General features: G+C 40.7%; 1 protein-coding gene across 1 annotated transcript in view; it reads left to right on the forward strand.

Annotated features, from left to right (window-relative positions):
* The window catches only part of MYO1E (myosin IE), a 121286-nt gene that overhangs the window by 84619 nt on the left and 13287 nt on the right, over positions 1-23380 (forward strand). The window contains exons 16-22 of the mRNA XM_069982112.1: positions 2572-2653; positions 3488-3594; positions 4093-4191; positions 11826-11970; positions 20246-20360; positions 21062-21231; positions 21926-22071. Of these exons, the coding sequence (XP_069838213.1) occupies positions 2572-2653; positions 3488-3594; positions 4093-4191; positions 11826-11970; positions 20246-20360; positions 21062-21231; positions 21926-22071 (864 nt within the window). The remainder of the gene's footprint in view (positions 1-2571; positions 2654-3487; positions 3595-4092; positions 4192-11825; positions 11971-20245; positions 20361-21061; positions 21232-21925; positions 22072-23380) is intronic.

Genomic DNA, 23380 nt, shown 5'->3' on the forward strand with positions numbered 1-23380 from the left:
ATTAACCTTCAGAAATCCGAGGCGATGAACCTCTCTCTCTCACCCTCGCTGGCCTCCTCTCTTGCAGACTCCTTTCCTTTTCGCTGGTCGAGTTCTTCTCTATCCTATCTAGGGGTCCAGCTTACCCCCTCTGTTTCTGACCTGTTCAGGGTTAATTTCCCCCCTATGCTGAAAAAGATCGAAGCGGACCTATCTGGGTGGCACCGGGGCACCTTTACATGGTTTGGCCGCTGTTCCATCTTCAAGATGAACATCCTTCCAAGACTTTTGTATCTCTTCCAAGCCTTGCCAGTGACGGTGCCCCTGAGCTTCTTCAGACACCTTTCCTCCTTACTGACCAAGTTCATTTGGGCCCATAAACAACCTAGGGTAGCGAAGTCGGTCCTGTACCGGCCGAAGACGCGTGGCGGGTTGGGCCTTCCCAATATCCTTCTTTACTATGTAGCCAGTCACCTGGTTAGGGTGATAGATTGGCACCGACACCGTTCCTCAAAACAGTGGGTTGGCCTTGAGATGTCGCTCGTCCCCCTCTCCCTGTTGGCGGCTCCCTGGCTTCCTAACTCCAGTAGACTGGTCGGGTCTCACCCAACGGTCGCCCCAACTCTTAAACTTTGCCAGAAATATTTCTCCTCGGCCTCTCTAGCTCCTCACCCATCCCCTCTGTTCCCGGTCATAGGCTCTCCCTCATTTTCGGCGGGAGCCTCTGACCCGGTTTTTCGGGAATGGTTCCAAGCTGGCTCCTTCCGTGCACGCAGCTTTCTTCGGGGTCCCACTTGGGTGTCCCTCTCTGAGCTCCGCGACCTCTCTGACCCTTCTCCTTTAGGGTTTTGGAGGGCCCTTCAGTTGCACCATTTCCTCCTTTCTCTACCTGCTCCATCCTCTTTCTCTCGCACGCTTACTCAGCTAGAGACGTTATGCCTTGGCACGGGCCCTCTCAGACATTCTCTCTTTTCTATACGCCATGCTGGGCTCCCCCCCGGAACAGCCGCCTCCTCCATTCCTCTCTGCCTGGGAGCAGGACTTGAACGTATCATTTACGGGCCCACAATTGGACCGAATTTATACTTGTACTCATACCTCCTCCATCTCCTCCCTGGTACAGGAGGCGGGTTATAAGATTCTTTCTAGATGGTACCGGGTTCCGGTCCGCCTTCACAGAATCTTTCCCGAAGTGTCCCCCCTGTGCTGGAGAAATTGCGGCGAGGAAGGGACCCTCCTCCATACGTTTTGGAGCTGTCCCAAATTGGTCCCCTTTTGGAGAGAAGTGTGGCGTATTGCCTCGACCTTCACAGACTCTCCTTTGCCTTTCTCCCCGTCACTGTTTCTCCTGCACCTATCGGACATCCCGTTGAGAGGCTATCGCCGCTCCCTTGTCCGCCATTTGGTCAATGCTGCCAGGGCTTGTATCCCGGCCTCCTGGAGGCAACAAGCTCCACCCACCATCGCTATGTGGCTACGGAGGGTGGAAGACTTAAAATATATGGAGGACCTTACTGCCCAATTGCATGAGCGGAACTCCAGGTTCTTTCAGACCTGGTACTACTGGGAACAGTTCACGGACTCCGACGAATATAAGACCCTCATCTCTCAGTGAGGTCCCTCGCCTCCCCCCTATCCCCCTGCCTGGTTGCTTCTTCTGTTGGTGTGTATGCTGGTCGTCACTCCCCTCTCCCTTCGTGTGCCCCTCGGTGTTGTCGTTCCCCTCCCTTGCCCATACCCCCCCCCCCTCTCTCCAGTTGTTAATGTTTCTCATTCCTCTCTACTTCTGAGCGCCAGCTCTTTTCCCTTTCAACAAGATGTGACACCCCTGATTTTCACAGATGGCCTCCCCGGTGTGGGAGATACTTGCTAAATCCTCAGTTGGTAATGTTGGGCCATGTTGGCTCTTTGCCCATGTTATATTTGTAATTGTGCACCCAAAGGTGCTTTGTTCTTCCTTGAATTTGTACAGCTAACGGCATACATGTATCTTTCTGTAAAATTTTTGAAAATGAATAAAAATTTAGAATTTAAAAAAAAAAAAAAAAAACATTTGCCATGGTTTGGACTTCCTGAGGGTTAAGTCCCTTGTTTCTTGAATACAGCTGGTGGGGAGGGCATAAAGTACATAGGGCCGAGAAATTGTGTTTGGCGGTTTCTGACCTCCTATGCAGTTCTGCTCCAAGACTGTCTGCACTAATGTGCCTATTCTAAATACTAAATACTATATTAATAGTATGTGCAATCACTTTAACTGTAAGTGTTTCCAGAGACAACATTTCAGACGGTTCTACAGGTTACGTCTGTGTACTAGGTGTGAATACCACATTACAGGATTGGTATTCCTCTCCGTGCGATCACTGAATGCATCTAAAGTAACCTAGTAAATGGTCTTTTCATGCAGTGGCGAACCCTACCAAATTAGTGTATATATCTTCTTCAAAGCTGCTTGTTGTATAGGCCTTGTTTGTTGTATTTTAGTGCTAGGTCAGTTTTGTCAGAATAGTTATATGTTCTAACAAAGAAAGCTCAGGTTGAAATACTTGAAAACGGAATTTCTCATCATTCGGTTTATTTTTGTTACCTTTTTAGACCATTCATAAAAGCTTTATTTCCGGAAAATATTCATGCAGAAAAGAAGGGTCGTCCTACAACGGCAAGCAGTAAAATCAAGGTAAGTCCATAAAAATGCTATGTAAGTAATCATGCAATAGATATTGCATATTAATTTTTTGTGCAGGGCTGAAGCAATTGTAGGAAGTAAACAATATGAGTTTGTAAGGGGTTGTCTGGTGGGAGAAATATTTATATTTCTAAACAGGCAGGATAGATAGATAGATAGATAGATAGATAGATAATCATTATCCACTGTATTATCCCCACCTGCCTTCCCCCACCCATCTTGACAAATGGCCACACAGTCAATCAATGTCTGCAGTGGTGACCCACTTTACCCACTGATTTGGCTAGGTTGCCAATTCTTATTTAAAGACATGACCAGGAACCCTTTGAGCATGAGAGTGTTTATCTTTTGCCTTTCCAATACTCAATGGGTCCCTAGTGACTCTGGCTATGGCTAAGTGGTCATTTCTTGCATCAAGACATGACAAGGAAGTAGAGTCATTGGGGGAACTTATTGAGCATTGGAAAGACAAAGGAAAAACACTCTGATGCTCACAGGGTCCCGATTACACTGTGGCCACTATCTGCAGTGGTGATTGACCTGAACCTCTTTGTAGCTCAATGGTTATTTTCAGTTTAGAAAGACAGGATCGGGTAGTAGAAAACCTGGTGAGTATTGGAATAGTAATGTGGGGAATTGGGGAAACTTTTTTTTTTTTTTTTTTTTAACCAGTCTGCCCCTTTTTTAAAAAATTTTTCTCACCAGACAACCCCTTTTTTTACATTTTTCCCTGTTATTGCCTATGACTGTTTGTCTATAAAAGTTTTACCACATCAGATTGTCTACGTTATTTTGCTCATTCTTATTTTTTATTTATTCTTAAAGAAACAAGCAAATGATTTGGTGAACACCTTAATGAAATGCACGCCACATTATATCCGCTGCATCAAACCCAATGAAACCAAGAAATCCCGGGACTGGGAGGAGGGCAGGTATGTAGCAAGAATTAACCATAAGCTTCTTTTGGTGTAGTATTTCCCCCAATTTGACAATTAGACTGGAAATGTATAAAGTTCAGTTAGTTGTTAAGTGCTAAGACATGATAGACAAAGATATCTTCGCTTAGCTGGATAAATGCCTTAACCTGTATGTGTCTGGCAGAAGTCTTCATGTTATTTTAACTAAGCAAGGTGCATTTCTAGCACAGTAGCCAAAATTAGTGCAGATTTAGGTAGTCAACCATGCTTAGAAGATCTCTAGAGAAGAAGAATGTGTGCCAAACTATAAGAAAGAACAGTGCAGTGTCCTCCCTATAGTTCTTACGTGATTGAGGTTTTCAACTGAACATGGTATTGTGTCACATTAGTTTGACATAGTCATGCTAGAATTCAACATGTCTATATGGTATGCGTAGAATCTTTGAGTAAATACACAGTGTTGACCTTTTGAAACTATTCTAATGTATGTCTACACTTTTTTTTTCCCCAAAGGGTAAAACATCAAGTAGAATATTTGGGTCTGAAGGAAAACATCCGCGTGCGGCGAGCAGGATTTGCCTACCGGAGGGTTTTCAAGAAATTCTTGCAGAGGTGAGAATAGCATTTCCCTGTTAAATGTTACATACTAGTTGGGGGAAGTCTGACAGTCTGTCCAGACATATCTGGTTACATCACCCAATGGTTTATGTACTACAATTTAAGTCATCATTTATTTTGCATATGATTGCTGTTGCACACGTTTTTCTAATATCAAATATTAAGATTGTAGCAAATCTGTACAAGTTGTACCGTCAGTATCTCCTGGTGTCAGGATAAAGAGTTCTTCTCTGGAAAAGTGCTGAACTTAGAGAAAGATAGAAAAGGGAAACTGAGTATTTCCTGACAGTGGTGATGCAGACATAAAGCATTTGCTTTGATGTTTTGTGAATAACCATCTTGGGATAACCATTTAGGATCTGTTTTTGTTTTAACTTCCAATCAGCAGTTTTTTATCCTGTAGTCAAAGCTATAGGAGTAAGATGAAACGTCTCCAGTTATCCCCCACCTTCTTGTAAACCAACCAAATAAAGACACTAGTGCACATTTTGTCTCCTTTGCCATGCACAAGGATTCTGAAACGGAAAGATTCTGTAGTACTGTTGCCACATATGTGTCAGCTCTTCTGAGTTACAATGCCAGTTACAAAGGAATATGGTGCCAATGTCGTCACCATTGCTAAATTTTGTTGACATTTTAGCGATTAAACAGGAAATCAAACCACACGTGAAAGCAAAGTCTAAAAATAGGGATGTCCTTGAGATATGTAAAGCATGTACGAATGCTCACCACACCTCTGTATGCTATGTAGACAGATAACATTGTTATATGCACTCAGGAGTGTGTAGCTTTTTATCCTTTACCATATTTAGAGTTTGGAATTATGCCACTGCATAGAAATGGAAAAGTATTTTTCTGACACATGATTTCTTAAAGGAAGTCCGGGTACAGACTTTTTTTTTCCCCAAAACTGACGAAAGGGTGGGTGAAGAAAACATTCACTTGCCTCCCTAGCTTCAGCGCTAGAGTCTGCTGTCCTCTGCTCCTGTCCCTGGACGATTTTCGGTGTAAGTAAGACCTGGGATGTGACGTGTCAGGCCCAGTGAGCCACTCAGCGACAAAGGAGGGACACCGCTACAGCCGCTGATTGGCTGAGTGGGCTTGGAACTTCATGTCCCAAGTTTCCGCTCTAGACCAGGAAGGGACCAGTGACTAGAGTACAGCAAATACCAGCGCTGGAGCCGAGGGGGGTAAGTGCATGTTGTTTTGTTCACCCACCCCCTCCCTGGCAGTTTTGGAGGGGGAAAAGTCTGTGCTCAGACTTCTCCTTTAACACACAGAAGAGGTTCTAGACAATGCCTAGGTGTTTTTTTTTCTTGTCAAATAAAAGCATATCTATTTCACTTCAAATTGTAATTAAAAAGTGTAATTTAATTTATAAATTGGGTATATGTAGCTGCAATCCAGGGACTGGATTGGGATGAATTCTTATTTGTATATTAGTAGTTGGCTCAGTATAGCTGAACTATTCTCCACAAATTAAAAAGAAACTGTAATCTTAGAGGAAAAAACATTAACGTTTGATGGTACATGCTGTTTAATACTTTTGATTTACGTTATGGACATTTTGGCACATTTTCAATTCTCTTCAATTTAAAGTAGATGTAACATTTTGCAGGAATCTAGATTGATATACAGATTTGTATATTATGTCTATGGAACAAAAACTCCCAGTACTAATCAGCTGCTGTATACCCCAGCAATCAGCTGTAATCTGTGGAAACCCAGTAATAAATATGTAGCACCACCCACCACAGCAAATTCAGCATTACACAGTGCCCATTGCTCATATGCTTTTTAGTGATTGCATACGGTTTTGCAATATTATTTATGCGTACGGACTGTTGGATGTTTGTGTATTACAGCCTTGTCCTTACTTACTGGTTCTTTAGATTGCTATTGTATTTCTATATATCTCTATTTTACACTGGTAAAAGCACCTCATGATTTCTAGTCTAATGTGGGATATAAGAATCATATTTATTATCTGTCTACCATTTAGTTCAAGTTTAAAATATGAAAAGAAAAAAAAAATATTTGCAGCCTAATTGTGTCTGGCAGTTGAGAGCATAAACCCTTGTAGATTTGGAGAGCTTAGACTTTGCACAATGCTGTAAATCAGGTTTACTGTGTAAACCTTTGATTCAGTGACATCATTCATGTCCTATGAGCTGTAATAAAATGAATAGCTTGTTAAAGAACCTGGCAGGACTGGAAATGTGTGTTTCTCTATTTGCTGTTATTTTCTTCTGACGGCTTCCTGGCAGCGCTGAGTAATAAGAGATGTGAAGAGGCATTGCTGTGCAGTATGTTTTATTTGCATGCAAAGATCACAGCGAATGACTGGCGCGTTCATTTGTGCAGCTATTGGAAATATAAACTTGAATGTGTAAGCTATCTAACCTGAAACGGTATAAAGAAATAAAAATAATCACCACTTTTGCTATCATAGCTTCATTGTTAACATAGATGTTGGCCAACAGTAGCATTTTTACAGCAAAATTATGCTCAGTATATCATGTAGAATATGCATTACCTACAAACAAGCTTTTGCTGCAGATCACTCAGTACAGTACTGGAACAGAATATACAGAAGGGTACCAGATAACCATGGAGGAATTATTGCCTTTATCTAATAATTCTGTGCAGCCAGTGATGGTGTCTTCTATTGCTAAGTTTACACGGAACGATAATTCGCCCGATCGTACGATTAACGATGTCGGAGTAACGATTTATTTTTTTTTCATAACGATCAACGTTTAGACAGTACGATATATCATACGGAAATTCGTTTTGCGATCGTTTAAGCCTATCTCACACATTGGTTAAATCGTCGAACGACTGTTTACATGGAACGATCTATGAATTTTTTGCAAACGATCAACGACGATTTGAGAAGTTGTTGAAAGATCAAAATGAACGATTTCTCGCTCGTCGTTTGATCGTTCGCTGCGTTTACACGTACGATCATCGTTCGAATTAGATCGTTATCGTGCAAGTTCGCACGATAATCGTTCCGTGTAAATGCAGCATTAGACTAAACTATTAGGGGTTTTATGATGCCACCTTTTTATGGCAGAATATTATTGCAGTACAGGGAGCTGTTGACTGATGTCTCAAGTTACATCAGGACTTAAAGGGGTAGTTCACCCAAATTTTTTTTCTTTCAAATCAACTGCTGCCATGAAGTGCCAGAGATTTGTAATTTACTTCTATTAAAAAATCTCAAGCCTTCCAGTACTTATCAACTGCTGTATGCCCAACAGGAAGTTGTATTATTTCCAGTCTGGAGAGCAGGAGAGGTTTTCTATGGGGATTTGCTACTGCTCTGGACAGTTCCTGACACGGACAAAGGAGGCAACAGAGAGCACTTTGTCAGACAGGAAAGAAAACACCACTTCCTGCTCAACACACAGCAGCTGATAAGTACTGTAAGACTTAAGATTTTTTAATAGAAGTGAATTACAAATCTCTGGCACTTCATGGCACCAGTTGATTTGAAAGAATTTTTTTTTGGGTGGACTACCCCTTTAAGCACAGACTGGCACAACTAGGTGACATCTGTTTATATGCCTATGCCATGCTGCTCTCAGCAGCTTGAGCCGCTCTGTCAGGTGAGTATGTGTTGTGAAGCACACCAAGCAAGCATTCAAAAGCTAGGAAGACTGTGAAATATGGGCTTGTTCATGTGTGATAGAGAAACCTCATCATTAGACGTGCACTGGGATACTGATATTCTTTGCTTGAGCCTGACCTCTGGCAAGCCACTGTTCAGCTGTATCCATGTCCTGAGAATGCAGGTACAGTTGCAAAGTTTACTTATGGTCGGTCACTGACCAGCCAAACAATACTTATTGTGGCCTGTTGCAGTCTCTAATTGTAGCTGATAGAGATTAGATGTTTACAGAAAGTGCTGACTTTGAGCAAAGCAGACCAACTAGACAGAGGAGGAGAAAAACCAAGTTGGAGTTTTAAGGCCTTATTACAAAGTGATTATTTGCAAAACGAGGCAGATATCTCCCCATGTAATAGAGACAGTGATCAGCCAGTGAGCAATTGATCGGTCTGTCAACATGTGCGAAAACCATTGGCTACATGCCGCACACCACTCCGTGTAATAGGTGATGCACAGCCGAGGGCTGCTTAAGCAAGGACTGCACGATTATCAAGCTGTGTAAAAGGCTTTGTAAGCTACACAGGTTTTGTTACACAGGGTGGTGTTAAGGTATTGTGAAGAAATATTTGCATGGACTAAGAAGACCAGGATGACCTATGGTTTTGTCTTTCTTAGTGGTGTATCCCTTTTTTGTATTTTCCTTTATGTATTAGTCTGTGATACAAGAGACACTATCTCTCTTTAAGTATGTCGTGGTTTTAGACGTTATATGGTTTGTAATGTTATCTGGGATCTTTCTGGAAGTCTGGAGTTAAATATGGATCAAATAAAAAATGTTCAAAAAAAAAAAGGGGGCTTTGTAAGCGAGCACCAATATTGCTTACCATGCAGGTTGGACTTTAGGAACTAGGACCTGAAACGGAAGTGATCTGCCTACACCTTCAAGCCAAAGATTTTATAGCCCTATGGGACCAAACCAGTCCTTTTTTAGGCCAATAAGGCTCATCATGAGGATCGTTTGATGCAGCAGTTATTGAATGAAAGTCCTTTTAATATATCAAAATAAGGGAAAGTCCTCTCTTAGTCAGCTGTTTTCCTGAAATGTTAATGTTTATAACATCAAGAGTTAATTATTTTCTCGGATTGTTTGACGTGCATTAAGTAGACTTTGAAGTTTCCATACCATCCGTATTCAGGAAGTTGTTAGCCATATTTGATAAGAGAACTTAACATACTGGGTTAGTAAATTAGTTTTTTTGCTGATTATATAATGAGTTGTACCTTGTAGTTGTGTACTTTCTACAGCACTACACTTTCCTGCTTGTACTAAAAACTACAGCAACAATAAGTGTGCTTTTTTTCCCCCAGTATTTGCTATTGGGTACAGAATGGTTTGTGAATTTTTAAGGGGTTTCCGGCTCTTCTAATTGTCCTATTACATGGGGCGTTTATCTGTCCAACCGGGCAGAATCAGGCAGATATCGCCTCATGGAATGAAGACAACGGTCAGCTGAGAAGCTACCAACTGTGCATCATCCATGTAATAGGGGGTTTACAGAGCCGAAACCCAGAAGGACACTGAGTAGCGTGAAGGGGTACATAAAACTTTATTATTTTCTATATATGCAGCAAGTGCTGCACAGACATCGCTAATCATTAAGTTGTTTCAGGGCTCGGTAAGCGATCTCGCGGTTTTTGACAGTTTGAGCAGACGCATGGATATTAGTGGCCTACTGGAGGTGATTTTGCAGGGCTCTGGCACTGCTCTTATTATTGCCTCTTGCACAAAGGTAGAGGTAGCGGTCCTGCTGGGTGGTTGTTCTGTACTGACAGACAGTTACCTTCTTGCAACAGCTCGCACAGAAGTGTTATCGACTTGGAGTTATACTGTGTGGTTTAATTGTTCCCTTAATATTTTGAGCAGTGTAGTTTAATGTGAAAATTGTGTTAAACAGTAAGTGCTGAATACTACTTAGGTCTCTTTATCAGTTAAAGTAGCAGTCCAGTTTTTTTTTCCTTCCCTCCCACTGCAGTCTGGGACATATAGCTACCAACGATGATCAGTGTCCTGCGGCGCAGCTTCGTTCCAGTCCTACGGCGCCACTCTGATCCCACTGGTGTCACAGCTTTTCTGACCTTTTGACAGGTCTGTTGAAGGCTGGAAGTCATGATTTCCAATGCATGTCTGAGAGCGCTCTCATAGAGATGCATTGGAGACTTCTGGCCTCCTGAGTTGCAGAGCGGAAGCTGAAGAGGTCATATGGGCGCTAGAAGGATCCGAGCAGCACAACAGGACTGAAATGAAGCTGCGCCATGGGACTCCGATTATCATTGGTAAGTATATGTGCCAGCCTGCAGCCGGGGAAAGATTTTTTAAAATTGATGGCCTATCCTCCAACTCCCTCCATGTTCATCTGTTTGGAAAGGCTGCTGCAGTGCTTGTGTGAGTGCAGCAGTCTCTTTAGTGTTTACTGCTGCTCATCATTCTTTTAGTAACGATTTTGCAAGGAATTCCAGTGTCACAGCCTCTAAAAACAGTTGATTAACAGGGGTGCCAGGTGTCAGACCCACCACCACCACCAATTTAAAACTGAGGAAAGGCCACTAATTTTAAAAGACTTGACCCGTCCCTTTTAACAACTCTTGCAGCGTACATCTACAGCACTACAGCTATTAGATACTGTCATGTACAAAACACTTCATCCATGCGTACAATGTAGCTTGGAGTATTACAGGCTAGACAAAACACTGACTAGTGCATGATGGAAAGTAGATTATTATTATTATTATTATTATTATTATTATTATTATTATTATTATTATTATTATTTTTATTTTTATTATTATTTTTATTAGTATTATTATTATTATTATTATTTTTATTAGTATTAATAATAATGATGATATTATTATTATTATTTATTATTATTATTTATTATTATTATTATTTTATTATTATTATTATTATTATTATTACTATTATTATATTTTTTATTTATTTATTTATTTTTATATTATTATTATTTATTGTTATTCTTACTTGTTGCTCCTGTTACTTGTTTAGAAGGAAATGGCAAAAAGTCCAGAAGCCCTCTTTAATCAAAATATGTTATTAGATAAAGGAAACATATAAACTCATAATATATGTTTAATTACTGGATTGGCCAAGTTACTTAACCTTCGTATCATTCACAGGCCTCCTTACACTTATAAACCGGTTAGACTATATGTGGCACATAGATGTCAATTCATTATCAGTTCATGGAACTCTTATTTTTACAGTTTCTTATATGATCATTAGTGTTACAGGGGTCATCCAGCACTACAGAAACATGGCCACTTTGTTCCAGAGACAACAACGCTCTTGTCTCCAGTTTGGGAACAGGTATTGCAATCAGTTCCATTGAAGTCAATGGAGCTTAATTACAAATCACTCCTAAACTGGATGAACAAGAGTGGTGCAGTGTCCGGAAGAAAGTGGCCACATTTTTGTAGCACTTGATGGCCCCTTTGTTAACCAACAGCATGCTATTAGATTATTAATTTGTTTCTTTAATTTCTTTCATTTTATTTACTTAATGAAATAAAACAAATGGAAATATTTACAATAATATTTATTCAAATTCAAAAAAGGTATTACATAGACACCGAGATGGTGAAAATATTTTTATTAAGGCAACTTGGGAACGATTTGGATAGTGTTTCATAGCCCGAGTTCCAAATGTTCATGCACCTCCTCTAATTCCTCTAGGTGAGAATTACTCGTCTCACTCTGCTGCCTAGCTCATAAACCGTGCTAGTTCACACAACTTGTGTACAGTTTTGTGTACAGTTAATGGAACTCTGTTCCATTAAAGTGGATGGAGCTTAATTGCAAAACACCACTCAAACTGGAGACGGCTTGAATAACTCCTTAAAAAAAGCATGGGGCTCCAATGTTTTATCCAGGTGCTAGAAGAAGGCTATACAATAGAAACAGATGTTTACATATGTTGCAAATCTGTCTTGACAGATATGCTATTCTCACCAAAGAAACGTGGCCTTCCTGGCGGGGAGATGAGAAACAGGGTGTCCTTCACTTACTGCATTCTGTTAATGTGGACTCTGATCAATTTCAGCTTGGAAAAACCAAAGTCTTTATCAAAGCTCCAGAATCGGTGAGTACACTGCATCTGTATTGCTGACTTTTCAGTTGTGATATGACCTCCAAAGGTATTCAAGTCACAAAGTATAACAGATTTTTTAATGTGATACTTTCACCCCTTTTTCCTGTGTACTTTTATCATTGTTGGACAGTGTCACTAAGGCGGGGCTTAGTGTCTGTTGAACTGCCTCTTCCTGCCTCATCCGAGGGGGAGCTTGGCTAACAGCCCTGGACTGAGGCGGGGCTCAACTGACGCCCAGCCCTGCCGAGGGGACGCACTGTCCACCAATGAACTAAAGTGATTTTAGAGTAAGGGAGTAATATCACTTTAAGTGAGCAGTGACCTTCATTTGTAATTGAACCTCTGGCATCTTGTATAATATGCTGGTTTTTGTCTAAGGGTGTGTTTACACAGAGAGATGTATCTGTCAGATTTTTTAAGCCAAAGCCAGAAATGGATTTGAAAAGAGGGGAAATCCCAGTCTTTCCTTTATGACATGTTCTCTGTTTATAGTCTGTTCCTGGCTTTGGCTTCAGAAATCTGCCAGATAAATCTCTGTGTAAATGCACCTTAAGTCACTTTGCTGACGATTGAAGAAACTAGACATTATAATCTATTTCTATAAGTTTTTATATTTTTATACAACAATTCCTTTAAGCATCAGGCATGATCTGGAAATATAGTATTGAACCAAGGGAACGTCATTGTTTTCTGTCAGCAGTTTTAGACTACTTTTTACAGTAATTTTTAGCCCTCTTGTCGAGCCCAACAGTCTCTAGAATCACTCTCCAACCTGTGTCTCTCTAAACCACAAGTTGAAGACTATTGGCTTGCAGGTAATCTGCAGAGAATATGGCATTTTAAGTCTGTCAACTGCACAGTTCCAACCTTGCTCGTTGCTACAGTACTGAGTGTTCCCTGCCACCTCATTCATCTTGTTTCCATATTGTATCGGCATACATTAGAACAAGTTTAGTAAGCCCAGAGACACATGATACACAATGTCTTCATCCAAGATGTGATTTCCTGCTCATGAGCACACCCTTAATTTTATTAAAATGCTGGGGGTTTTGCCTTTGATGAATCCAACAGTTTTAGACATGCCGGTTTTCTTTTACCAAACTTCACATAGTTCTTAGTAAGCGTTAGTGTGAAGATGCAGGCCAGATACAGCAGATGGCTTCTCAATTAAATGTGTCTGTAAAGGAAAACTCTACCAGTGTGGAACATACGGAATACAGTACAGAAACTTGTTCATAGGTGGATAAAAGGTGTATAAAAACCTTACTCTTTTCCATGTGGAATTATTGGTTCAGATAGCATTGTGTACTTTGATAAAGAAAACATACCTCATTTAGTTTGGAGAAAAGACACTGGTTAATATAGTGATTACTTTCATCTACTTATTTGAAGGACTGCACCGTAACAAGGAGGCATCCTCTATATATTTTTTTTTTTAAGCCAACATAGAAAGGGATTCTCTACTGTAAGAGCATTGAGCAGTTCACTGAAAGAGTTTGTGTATAAGGGCCTTGTTTTTTTTTTCAGTGTAATAGTATACTATGGGTACTACATTTCTTGAGATAAGTTGTTGGTTCAGGGATTTATGCTGATTGACATATTTGTAGTTGGAGGAAAAACTGCTCTGGCTCGTGGATGTGTTTGCCTTCCTGTCAGTCAACATTGCAGGATAATAGATTAAACCAAATTGTTTTTTTCCATTACATTTTAACTTTAACTAGGTAACAAAATATTCCACTGGCAGTTGAAGTTAATATCATTGATTAGGTCACCAGTAGGAAGGTAATTGCCCCTATTAGGTAGATGCCAATATAGATAATTTCGCACCCATTAGGAAGGTGTCCTCTGTAGGTTGGTAATCCTTCCACCCATTCGGTAAATGCCCCCAGTAGGTAGATGATCCCCTCCTTAGGGCCCTATTCCACCGGGCGATTAACGTTCAGATTATCGTTAAATCGTTCAAATCTAAACAATAATCGTTCATTTGAATAGCAGTTAACAACTAATGACCGAACGAGAAATCGTTGATAGTTTAATAAGACCTGGACCTATTTTTATCGTTGCTCATTCTCAAATCGTTCGCATTGACAGTAGTGATGAACGCAATAGCGACGACAAGACGACCGCAAGAACGATCATAAGTAACAATTGTCTTTCCATGTAAATGGGTGAACAATTTCAGGTCTTTCATAATAGCGGTAGTTTGGATCGTTTATCGTTAACGATTATGCGATCGATAATCATCCGGTGAAATAGGGCCATTAGACAGATCCATGCATGATGAAATTTTCATGCATGGCCGTACTAGAAGCCCAGTGCCACTCTACTGTACAGGAATGGGAAGTCTGGATAGCACTGGAGTCCCTGTGCCTCTATGTACTGTACATTCTGTAGCGTGTTATGCTACTGGCATAGGGCATCACTTAATGAACGTTTTGTACTGGAGTGTATTGCTGGATGCCCTGCTCCTGGTACGATACTCCTACCACTCACTTTAGTTATCTTCGTATATTTATTACATTTATAGTGACATTTATTTTTTCATTGCTGGTTTATTCCACCACAAAAATCTAGCTGAGCTGATGTGTACAGCACATTTCTGTGCTGTGTCTTGGAAACATTGTCCAAATTTGCTGTCTCGTGCAGATTGAGTGACCAGCTTGTTGCAACAGTGAAGCCTGCTCATATCTGACACATCTGCTACACCTGAATAAATAGGAAGTATGTTTTCTGCAAATAAGCAGGGATAATCTACATTACCACAACTACCAACTATTCTGGGACTAATCCAGTAGCTATCATTGGAGACTTATTGGTTTATATTTAAAGGGAATGTGTCCTCATAAAATGATTTGATATGTTTAAGAATTGCTGGTATTTTGTTTTTCATGTCACTACCTGTTTTTGAAAGAAATACTAAAATGTAGTAGTTTTCAGTGTGACTACTAAGGGCCCTATAACACGCAGCGATAATATGACGATTGTTTTTACTGACAGAGTGATAGCATGGCCACTGCACCATTATGTGGATTAGAGAGTAGTGAACTTTCTGAAAGACTGGTTCGCAAGAATATTCCCTTTAAAGAAATCAAAGTGTTTTAATTGCCTTAACGCTTGATTACAAGATTGTATTTTCTATATGGCTGCTGTGAAACACAGCTCTATATGCTGTATGAAAAAATCTCAGCTCAGGTTCGTTTCTGAAATGTGTATATACAATATATATTCTTCTTATCTCATGTCTTCAATTGTATTTTGGCCTTGTGGAAAGAAATACATTTTCTTCAAATGAAAAATGAAGTTTTAAAGAAAAAAAATAGGGATAAAAATGCTATTTATTTAGCTGTACATGACACCTTAGAGTTTATGCGCAGCCAAGAATTCATTTACTTACATTGCTATTTTGCCATTGCCTCCATGGGCCTCTTTTTCATAGTACGTGTTAATGTGCAAATTTGTGAGTGGTGTTTAAGCCAACATAGAAGAATACTATAACAGTATGTACTATATGTAGTATTCTGTTTCATTTCTACATGAGAATCAAATCATAAGTTTGGAAAAGAGCAATCTTACTAAAACAGTCTCTATTTGGTTTGTTTCCTACCATTACATTTGTGCATTTGTTAGATGGAAAGATGAAGCGATGGATTTGATGGAAGTGATGGAACCCCTGTTAATAGAAATGCTCACTATTGTGCTCTCCTTAATAATAATGCTCCTATTACTGTGCCATTCATGGTAATAATGCCCCCATGCTGTTGCCTGCATAGTAATAATGCTCTCCATGTTGTGCCACTCATAATACTAAGCCCCACCATGCTGTGCCACTCACAATACTAAGCCCCCCACCCGCTATGCATCAATAAAACAACAAATAACCTCATACTCTCCTAATCCGGGTGCAGGGAACAGCTATTCTGCTTCTTCTGGCTGCATCCTGTGCACCGTGGGGCCGGAACCTCTGGCATTCGTGATGTGACGTCATCACGCCTGGTCACGTCCCGGAGTCCCATAGGCTGCAGACAGGAAGTGCCGGCGGCCTATGGGATTGACGCTGACAGGTCCTGCTCCTACATTCTGTTCACTTTAATGTTCCGCCCGCTCACTGTGCTCGCCCTGCTTACAAGTGATTGGTGCATTCCTAGAAGCTGCGCGGCTGCAGCTTCTAGGGAAGCTTAAAGTGACAGTGTCATGATTCCCACCGGGGTCTCACAGCACCCCTGGCGGGTTCTCCTGACACCCCAGTGTGGCGTGGCACCCCGGTTGGGAATCGCTGCTCTAGAGGTTCAAAATATACTATGGAAAGCAGCCCACAGCACATTATTCCTCCACTAAATTTAACAATTCACTTGCATCACTGTTGGCCCCCCTGTTTACAAGGAGTGATGTGTGCCTGACCAACAATAATTTTTAAGGGCCATGCAATCCCAGTGATTAGCCAACAAACAACGGAAGGTAACTGACCTATTTGGTTACCAGTCCTTTCATATAAAAAAGCCCTTTAAGTGTTTTCAAAATCCTGCTTGATATTATTATTTTTTTCTTCCGGGGACGAGACCAGAGATGGGGTTGTTTGCCAGCAGTACTTACATAGGCACTTCCTTTCCCTTACTGGGGAAGCCTTGTGAACAGAATCAACCCTGTGTGGTCATAGCCATAGTTACTAGAACTGCAGGTGGCAGAAGGAAACCTAATGAACTGCTGCTACTGCTTTTGGTAATGACAAGCTTGCAGATGAGAAAGAGGGAAGGGATAGAATACATCCAGGACACTGATATTTACAAAGTTGGCGGGAACTTTATGGGCCAATAAGAGGGAAACCTTGATTATACCCTTCAGACACAGCATAGGTTGAAGGTACCTTTTCCCCCCTCTCCTGCAAGTAGGCCCTAGCTAAGCCCTGCCACAACTTCCTATGTTCTATCTTAGTGTCTCTGTTACTGAAAACAGCCTGAGCCTAACAACACAGTGAACAGAAGATGTGTTAGAATATCACATAGGCTAACAAATAAAGCAGAGTTGTTTGAATGACATTGTATCTCTAGATGCAATGTTTCATTTCCACAGGAAAGGGGATTACTTGCTGGTGTTCAACCACTGGGACTCCCACTGATCAAGAGAATGAAGGACAGTTTTCATACTTATAGAGCGGCAGAAGCAAACAATGATTTTGCATCTTGGGATAACCCCTTTTAAAGGAGAACTTACCAAAGCGTCGGGGAGGATGAAAAAAATAACATTCACTTACCTTACCTTTTTTTTCATCCTCCGCGCTCCCTGACCCAACAAAAAAATAAGCAGCCTGGCCAGAATTCTCCTTTTAAGATACTCCTCCTAGATGATTCCCCATCACAGTAATGTAGATTAATATTATCTGGAGAAGCTCTAGTAGAGGAAATCTCACACAGATAAACTGCTGAAACAGTAGTAAGCTTTGACAGTGCCATATTAAACCAGTGGCTCTCAGTCCATTTACTGATTCTTGTCAGGAGGATACAAGGCTAAAAGCTTTGTTTCATGCAGTAATAGAGGGGGCTTTATTAACAGTGATGATAAGAAGGGGATGCCACAATCTCTAATGTGATCATGTGAAACCTGCTGAGTGTTTACAACTATCCAGTGATTTTATTATGTTGCAACAGCTAAAAAATGTTAGAGTACAATAGAAAAAGAACAGTAAAACAAAAACATGTTTACTTACTTTTTCTTGTGGTTTAAGTCGTGAAGATAGTCATTGACATCGTTAACTGAAAACCACCAATGAGTCTAGACACTATTTATAGTACTCTGTTTTTAACACCATAAAAAAACGATCAGATTTAAAACATTCCAGGGAAGATTGCAATGCTAAATAGCATTTCCTTTTTTTCTTGTAATAGACAGTAAGGTTCAGGTTGTAAAACAAACAATGCAAATACAGGGGTGCCTTGGATTACGAGCATAATTCGCTCCAGGACAGTCATTGTAATCCAAATCCACTCTTAAACCAAAGCAAATTATCCCATAAGAAATCATTGAAATGTAGACAATTGGTTCCACCCACTAAAATCATTTTTTTTAAAATTCTGAATAACATGTAAAACTAATGAAACAAACATTTAGAAACCGCTGAATATGTGATATTATATAAGTTACTGTACAGTATAGCAATCAGCATGTGGAGTATAATGTATAGTAAGTGCAAAAGAAGGAAAAAACAGCAGCAGTTTGTAGACACAGGATGGAGCTGCAGATCCCCATAATGCAGTAGTGTAGTACAACAGGCTAGAATAGAGAAGCAGGGCTGCTGTCAGAGGTCTGTGTGGTCACATGACAGCAACGGAGAAGGGAAGTGTTTAGCATGGACCAATCAGAAAGTGAGAATCACAGAGCTGTGCAGGAGGACAGTAATAGAAACCTCTCTATTCAGCAGTGTGAATGGCTGAGTGTAAGTACAGGCACAATATAGCATCAGTGTATAGCTGAGTGTGAGTGCAGGCACATTATAGCAGCAGTGTGTATAGCCAAGTGTAAGAGCAGACACATGGCAGGAATGGAGAGAATGGGAAACTCAAGGGCTGACAGAGACTACAGGGTGCATGGAGGAATGAGTAGAGCATGTGGGCACATACATGCAGCACTCTGGAGAGAGAGGGGTTACAGCTATAAAGAGATTACCTTCACAGTCCTGTCCCCTGATGCAAGCCCCAGCCTGAAGTGGATCTGCTATGATTTGGAAGGTGAGGGAGACTTCCTGGGTCAGAGTAAAGGGCTGTAGACCCCGCTATGCAGACCATGCCCCTCCCCCACTTGAGCTCCCACCCAGTACATGGAGCTTTCAAACCAAAGCACTGCTCTTAAACCAAGTGACAATTTTGAAAAACTCTTCTTGCAAAATGCTCTAAATTCAAATTGCTCCTAAACCAAGGTACTACTGTAGATGTTAATTTACTGCATTACACCCCCGTTGTTAGAGGTTGTTTGTGGTTTTATGTAAATAAAGCTTGGGTGTCCCTTAAATGATGTGTTTTAGTTCAGATCCCCACCATTGTCAGAGAACAATGTAGCTGAGCTTCCTCCCTGCGATCTCCCTCTCACTGCATGACATGAGCTCCATTATAGGTCTATAAAGCTCATCTCTTGCAGCTAGATGGAAAAAATAGAGAGTGGCTAAGAATTGAATCGCATAAATGTGTGCTTCTCCTGCCTTGTTTTACAGACTGGTGGGGTCTGACAACTTTTGATACGTCACAGGGACACTGTATGGGGTACTCTGGCATTTAAAAAAATAAACTAAACCTTTTTTGCTGGGACCATAGAAAAATAGTGGAAAAGGCAATTGCTATGTACCCCCACTGCTCCTGTCTTCTGCCTTGGCTAGCGAGTACTGGCAAGATCATGCTCTGAGCTTTCCTCTTAAGGGTATAAACCCACACACCGTATATGCAGCGTATTTACTGCTGCGATACGCAGCAAACTCGCAGCAAACTCGCAGCAAAATCGCAGCAGATTAGATCTAAATAACTGAACACAGCATCAAATCTGTACCAACAAATCTGCTGCGTATTTGTTGCATATCTGCTGCATATACGGTGTGTGGGTTTATACCCTAAAAGCAGACATGACACAGCTGCCCCCAGTGATTGGCTGTCTCAGAAGCCTGCAGAAGACAAGAGCAGCAGGGAATTAAAAGGAAATGAATAAAAGCTGTTGAGGATATATATAGATATATATATATATATATATATATATATATATATATATGTACACACACATATATATATATATATATATATATATATATATATATATATATATATATATATACATACACATATATATATATATATATATATATATATATATATATATATATATATATATATATACATACACATATATATATATATATATATATATATATATATATATATATATATATATATATAAATATAATCATTCTATTTTTTTTTTTTTTTTGTTTTGGGGGGGGGGGGGGGGCTGGAATACTCCTTAAAGCATCAATGTAAGATACAATTATACAAAAACATTTCTGTGTCTCTCTGACCTTTTCCTAGATCCTTGATTTCTGTATGTGCATGGCCATAGGGGGCTATTATACTCTTAACAAGCCATACAGCAATACATTACTGTACTATGCTGGCTAGACCTTTATGGTCAAGTACATTTAGCCCTGATGGTTATCACTGTATTTCTGCTGTGCTAGTGGTTATTTTCATATCTCACCTGTATTCTTTGTACTGGCTGTTCAATATTTCCACCCCAGTTATTTCTCTTGGAAGAGATGCGTGAAAGGAAGTATGATGGTTTTGCTCGAACAATTCAGAAGGCCTGGAGGAAGTATGTTGCCAGGAAGAAGTATGTAGAGATGCGAGAACAAGGTATGGTATTGCATCTTAATATTTCTATCCTTTCTGTCCCCTTCTATACCAATACCTTGTAACACTTATTTTAGTCTTTATTCCAGTGTATCTGTGGGGGTGCATATATATAATTAAAAAAAAAAATTTACTTTGTTTTTAATTTGATATTTATGAAAAGCTAATCTTCTATTTTAATAGAGAACTTTATGCCTGTCTGTGATTTAAAGGGGATACCGGAAAAGCAGGAAAGATCCTTCCTTTTCTGCTCACCGACACTTCACCTATGCTCTCTCCCTGTCCGTGCTAATACTTCCTCAGACGAGAGGGGGGGGCGGGAGCATGTTACATGCAGTAATCAATAGCTGCCCAATGTTACCCATGTTGTGGTGACATCAGATGTTGGACATTGCATGCGGGTGTGGTTTCTCTTGCACGCAATGCCCTGCATTGCTTGCAATATGCTCCCTCCACTCTCTTGTCTGCGAAAGTATCAGCATGGACCGGCAGACTAAGGAAGTGGATCACTGGAGAGCAGAAAAGGTAGGAACTTTCCTACACTCCCAATATATATCCCCTTTAAGAGACCTCTAGTTAGCCTTTCTGGGAATTGTTCTGAGAGGAGAAACTGGTGGGCCTGGTTAATTTCAACCATCCATGGCCCCGTTTTGTTTTGTTTTTTGTTTGTTTTTTTTAAACTTTTTTTGTTTTTGTTTTTTTAGCCTCAGATCTCTTCCTGAACAAAAAAGAGAGGAGAAGGAATAGTATTAACAGAAATTTTATTGGCGACTACATTGGTATGGAAGACCACCCTGAGCTCCGGCAATTTTTAGGAAAACGAGAAAAAATAGATTTTGCTGACACAGTTACCAAATATGACCGGAGATCTAAAGTAAGTAAAAAAAAAAATTGTTATTCATGGTAAAAGTCTGATTATCTTTGGTACCCCTTATGTGTAAGCTTGTAGTGTTTTAAAAAAAATTTCTATAAAAAGATAGAGTTTAAGGCCTTAAGGAAGTATAATGATACAAATCTTTCTTCAGTAACTTCCCCATGGTGGCAGTTCTATAGTTTTGTGGTACATGAGGGACTTTAATTCTGATATAGGGTATATTCACACAAACGGACTCGCAGCGAGATTCTCGCTGCGAGTCCGGCAGGTCCTGGCAGTTCCCACTCACTATATGTATGTACCGCCCTTAACCCCTTCTGCTCCCGCCCAGCTCCCCCGCTTGAAGCATACATTACCTCTCCTCGCTGCACAGGTCTGGCGTCCTGCTCCCCCGTCCAGTCAATCAGTGTGTTGCCCAGCCGCAGCCACTGATTGGCCGGACGGGAGAGCAGGACGCCGGACCCCTGCAGTGAGGAGAGGTAATGTATGCTTACAGCGGGGGAGCCGGGCGGGAGCATAAGGGGTTAAGGGCGGTATAATTACATACTCTCTGCGGTCGTTCAGACCGCAGCGAGTATTTAGTGTGTGGGAACTGCCAGGACCTGCCGGACTCCGTTCGTGTGAATATACCCATATTGTGAAATTTAGCTGGGTTATGGCACAGTATAAACGGTTCTGTTATCCTTTTTACTAGGGAATAAAAAGAGATCTTATCCTAACGCCAAAATCTGTGTACCTCATTGGGAGAGAGAAAGTGAAACAGGGCCCAGAGAAAGGAATGGTGAAGGAGGTGGTAAAAAGGAAGATTGATGTGGAGCGTATTCTTTCTGTGTCTTTAAGGTCAGTATGTGTTCCCAAAAATTACAGCATAAAATTATTAACATTCTTGTTTTCTCCCAACGTGCTGTTTTAGTGTCCTAGTTAGAATGTTGATGTAAAATATTGCAGTAATGAAGCTATGGCATGCCGTGACTTTACTGTTTTAATAGTACAATGGATACCTAATTTTGTGGATTGTAACTATAGATTCGTGCAGGTAAATTTTGTCGAACATTACAGTAGCAGACAAATGGATGAGGTAGTACAATTTCCATATACATGGAAACTGCAATACACTGCCAAGTGGGTGTGGCCAACTTTTGTGTTCTTAGTGCCATGCTATGCAAGCTGGGTGTCTTGCAGTCCTCAGCATGGTGCTGTGCCTTTACCTAAATCTTGCTGTAAACTCTGTAGGAATGCAAGAGGGTTTTCCAATTCTGCAGTGGGTTAACTCTGGAAACCCATCTGCCAGGGCAATTATATACAGAAAGTCCCTGGTATAATAATCTACAGTGGGTTTAACAAAGGGTTGAAAAACAGTTTCTACTAAACACAAAGAACTCTAATCCACTGTCATTGATGAGTGTACTCCACACAGTGGCCTCAGTTAAATAATAAACACAAGCCTGTCATTGGGCGCCAGTTGCCATAGATGTTGGCCCACTTTAGTACTATAAAAACCTCAGAATCTTTCAACAAGCTCTAGTAAAGTCTCCACAGCAGAACAAGCCTCATCCATGTCTGTTTACTCCTGCTTCCAGGTAAACTGGTGTTACAACAGGATTTAGCTTGGGGCCACAGCAGATGCAGGGATTCAAATGCACCGATCATCAGCAACAAGCATTGCCAGAAACACTAATTTGGACGCTAATTGTCCCATGTAAAAGTGTAAGCATTCAGCCAAGGAGCAGGAAAATGCCGGGGCATGTCTGCATATTTAGAACAGGCCAATACATCATTGTATTATCGGACTGCACATCTCCTTTTGTATACAGGGGATGTGTGCCTGAAAATTCACTTAAATGGCTGCACAAACAATACAGGGACCATTTGTGTGGCTCAGCCACTCAACAGAGTAAAGACACTGAAAACTAGCACTGATCTCACTGATTGGTGCTCAGTTGCAGACACGGATTGCCAAAAATTGCTACATCCATATAAAGCAGAATTCCTATACGATGTGTGAACATAGCCTTTAAGTGTTTGGAAGACACTGTTAGGAAGAAAATCCAGGATAAACACTGAGCTGTCACCAATCAGATTCATCGGACTACTCCACACCTGCTCAAACTCTATCATCTGTACCTCTTATCTAGACATTAATGGAGTC

Source organism: Dendropsophus ebraccatus, chromosome 1 (genome assembly GCF_027789765.1).
Source record: "Dendropsophus ebraccatus isolate aDenEbr1 chromosome 1, aDenEbr1.pat, whole genome shotgun sequence".
Lineage (NCBI taxonomy): Eukaryota > Metazoa > Chordata > Amphibia > Anura > Hylidae > Dendropsophus > Dendropsophus ebraccatus.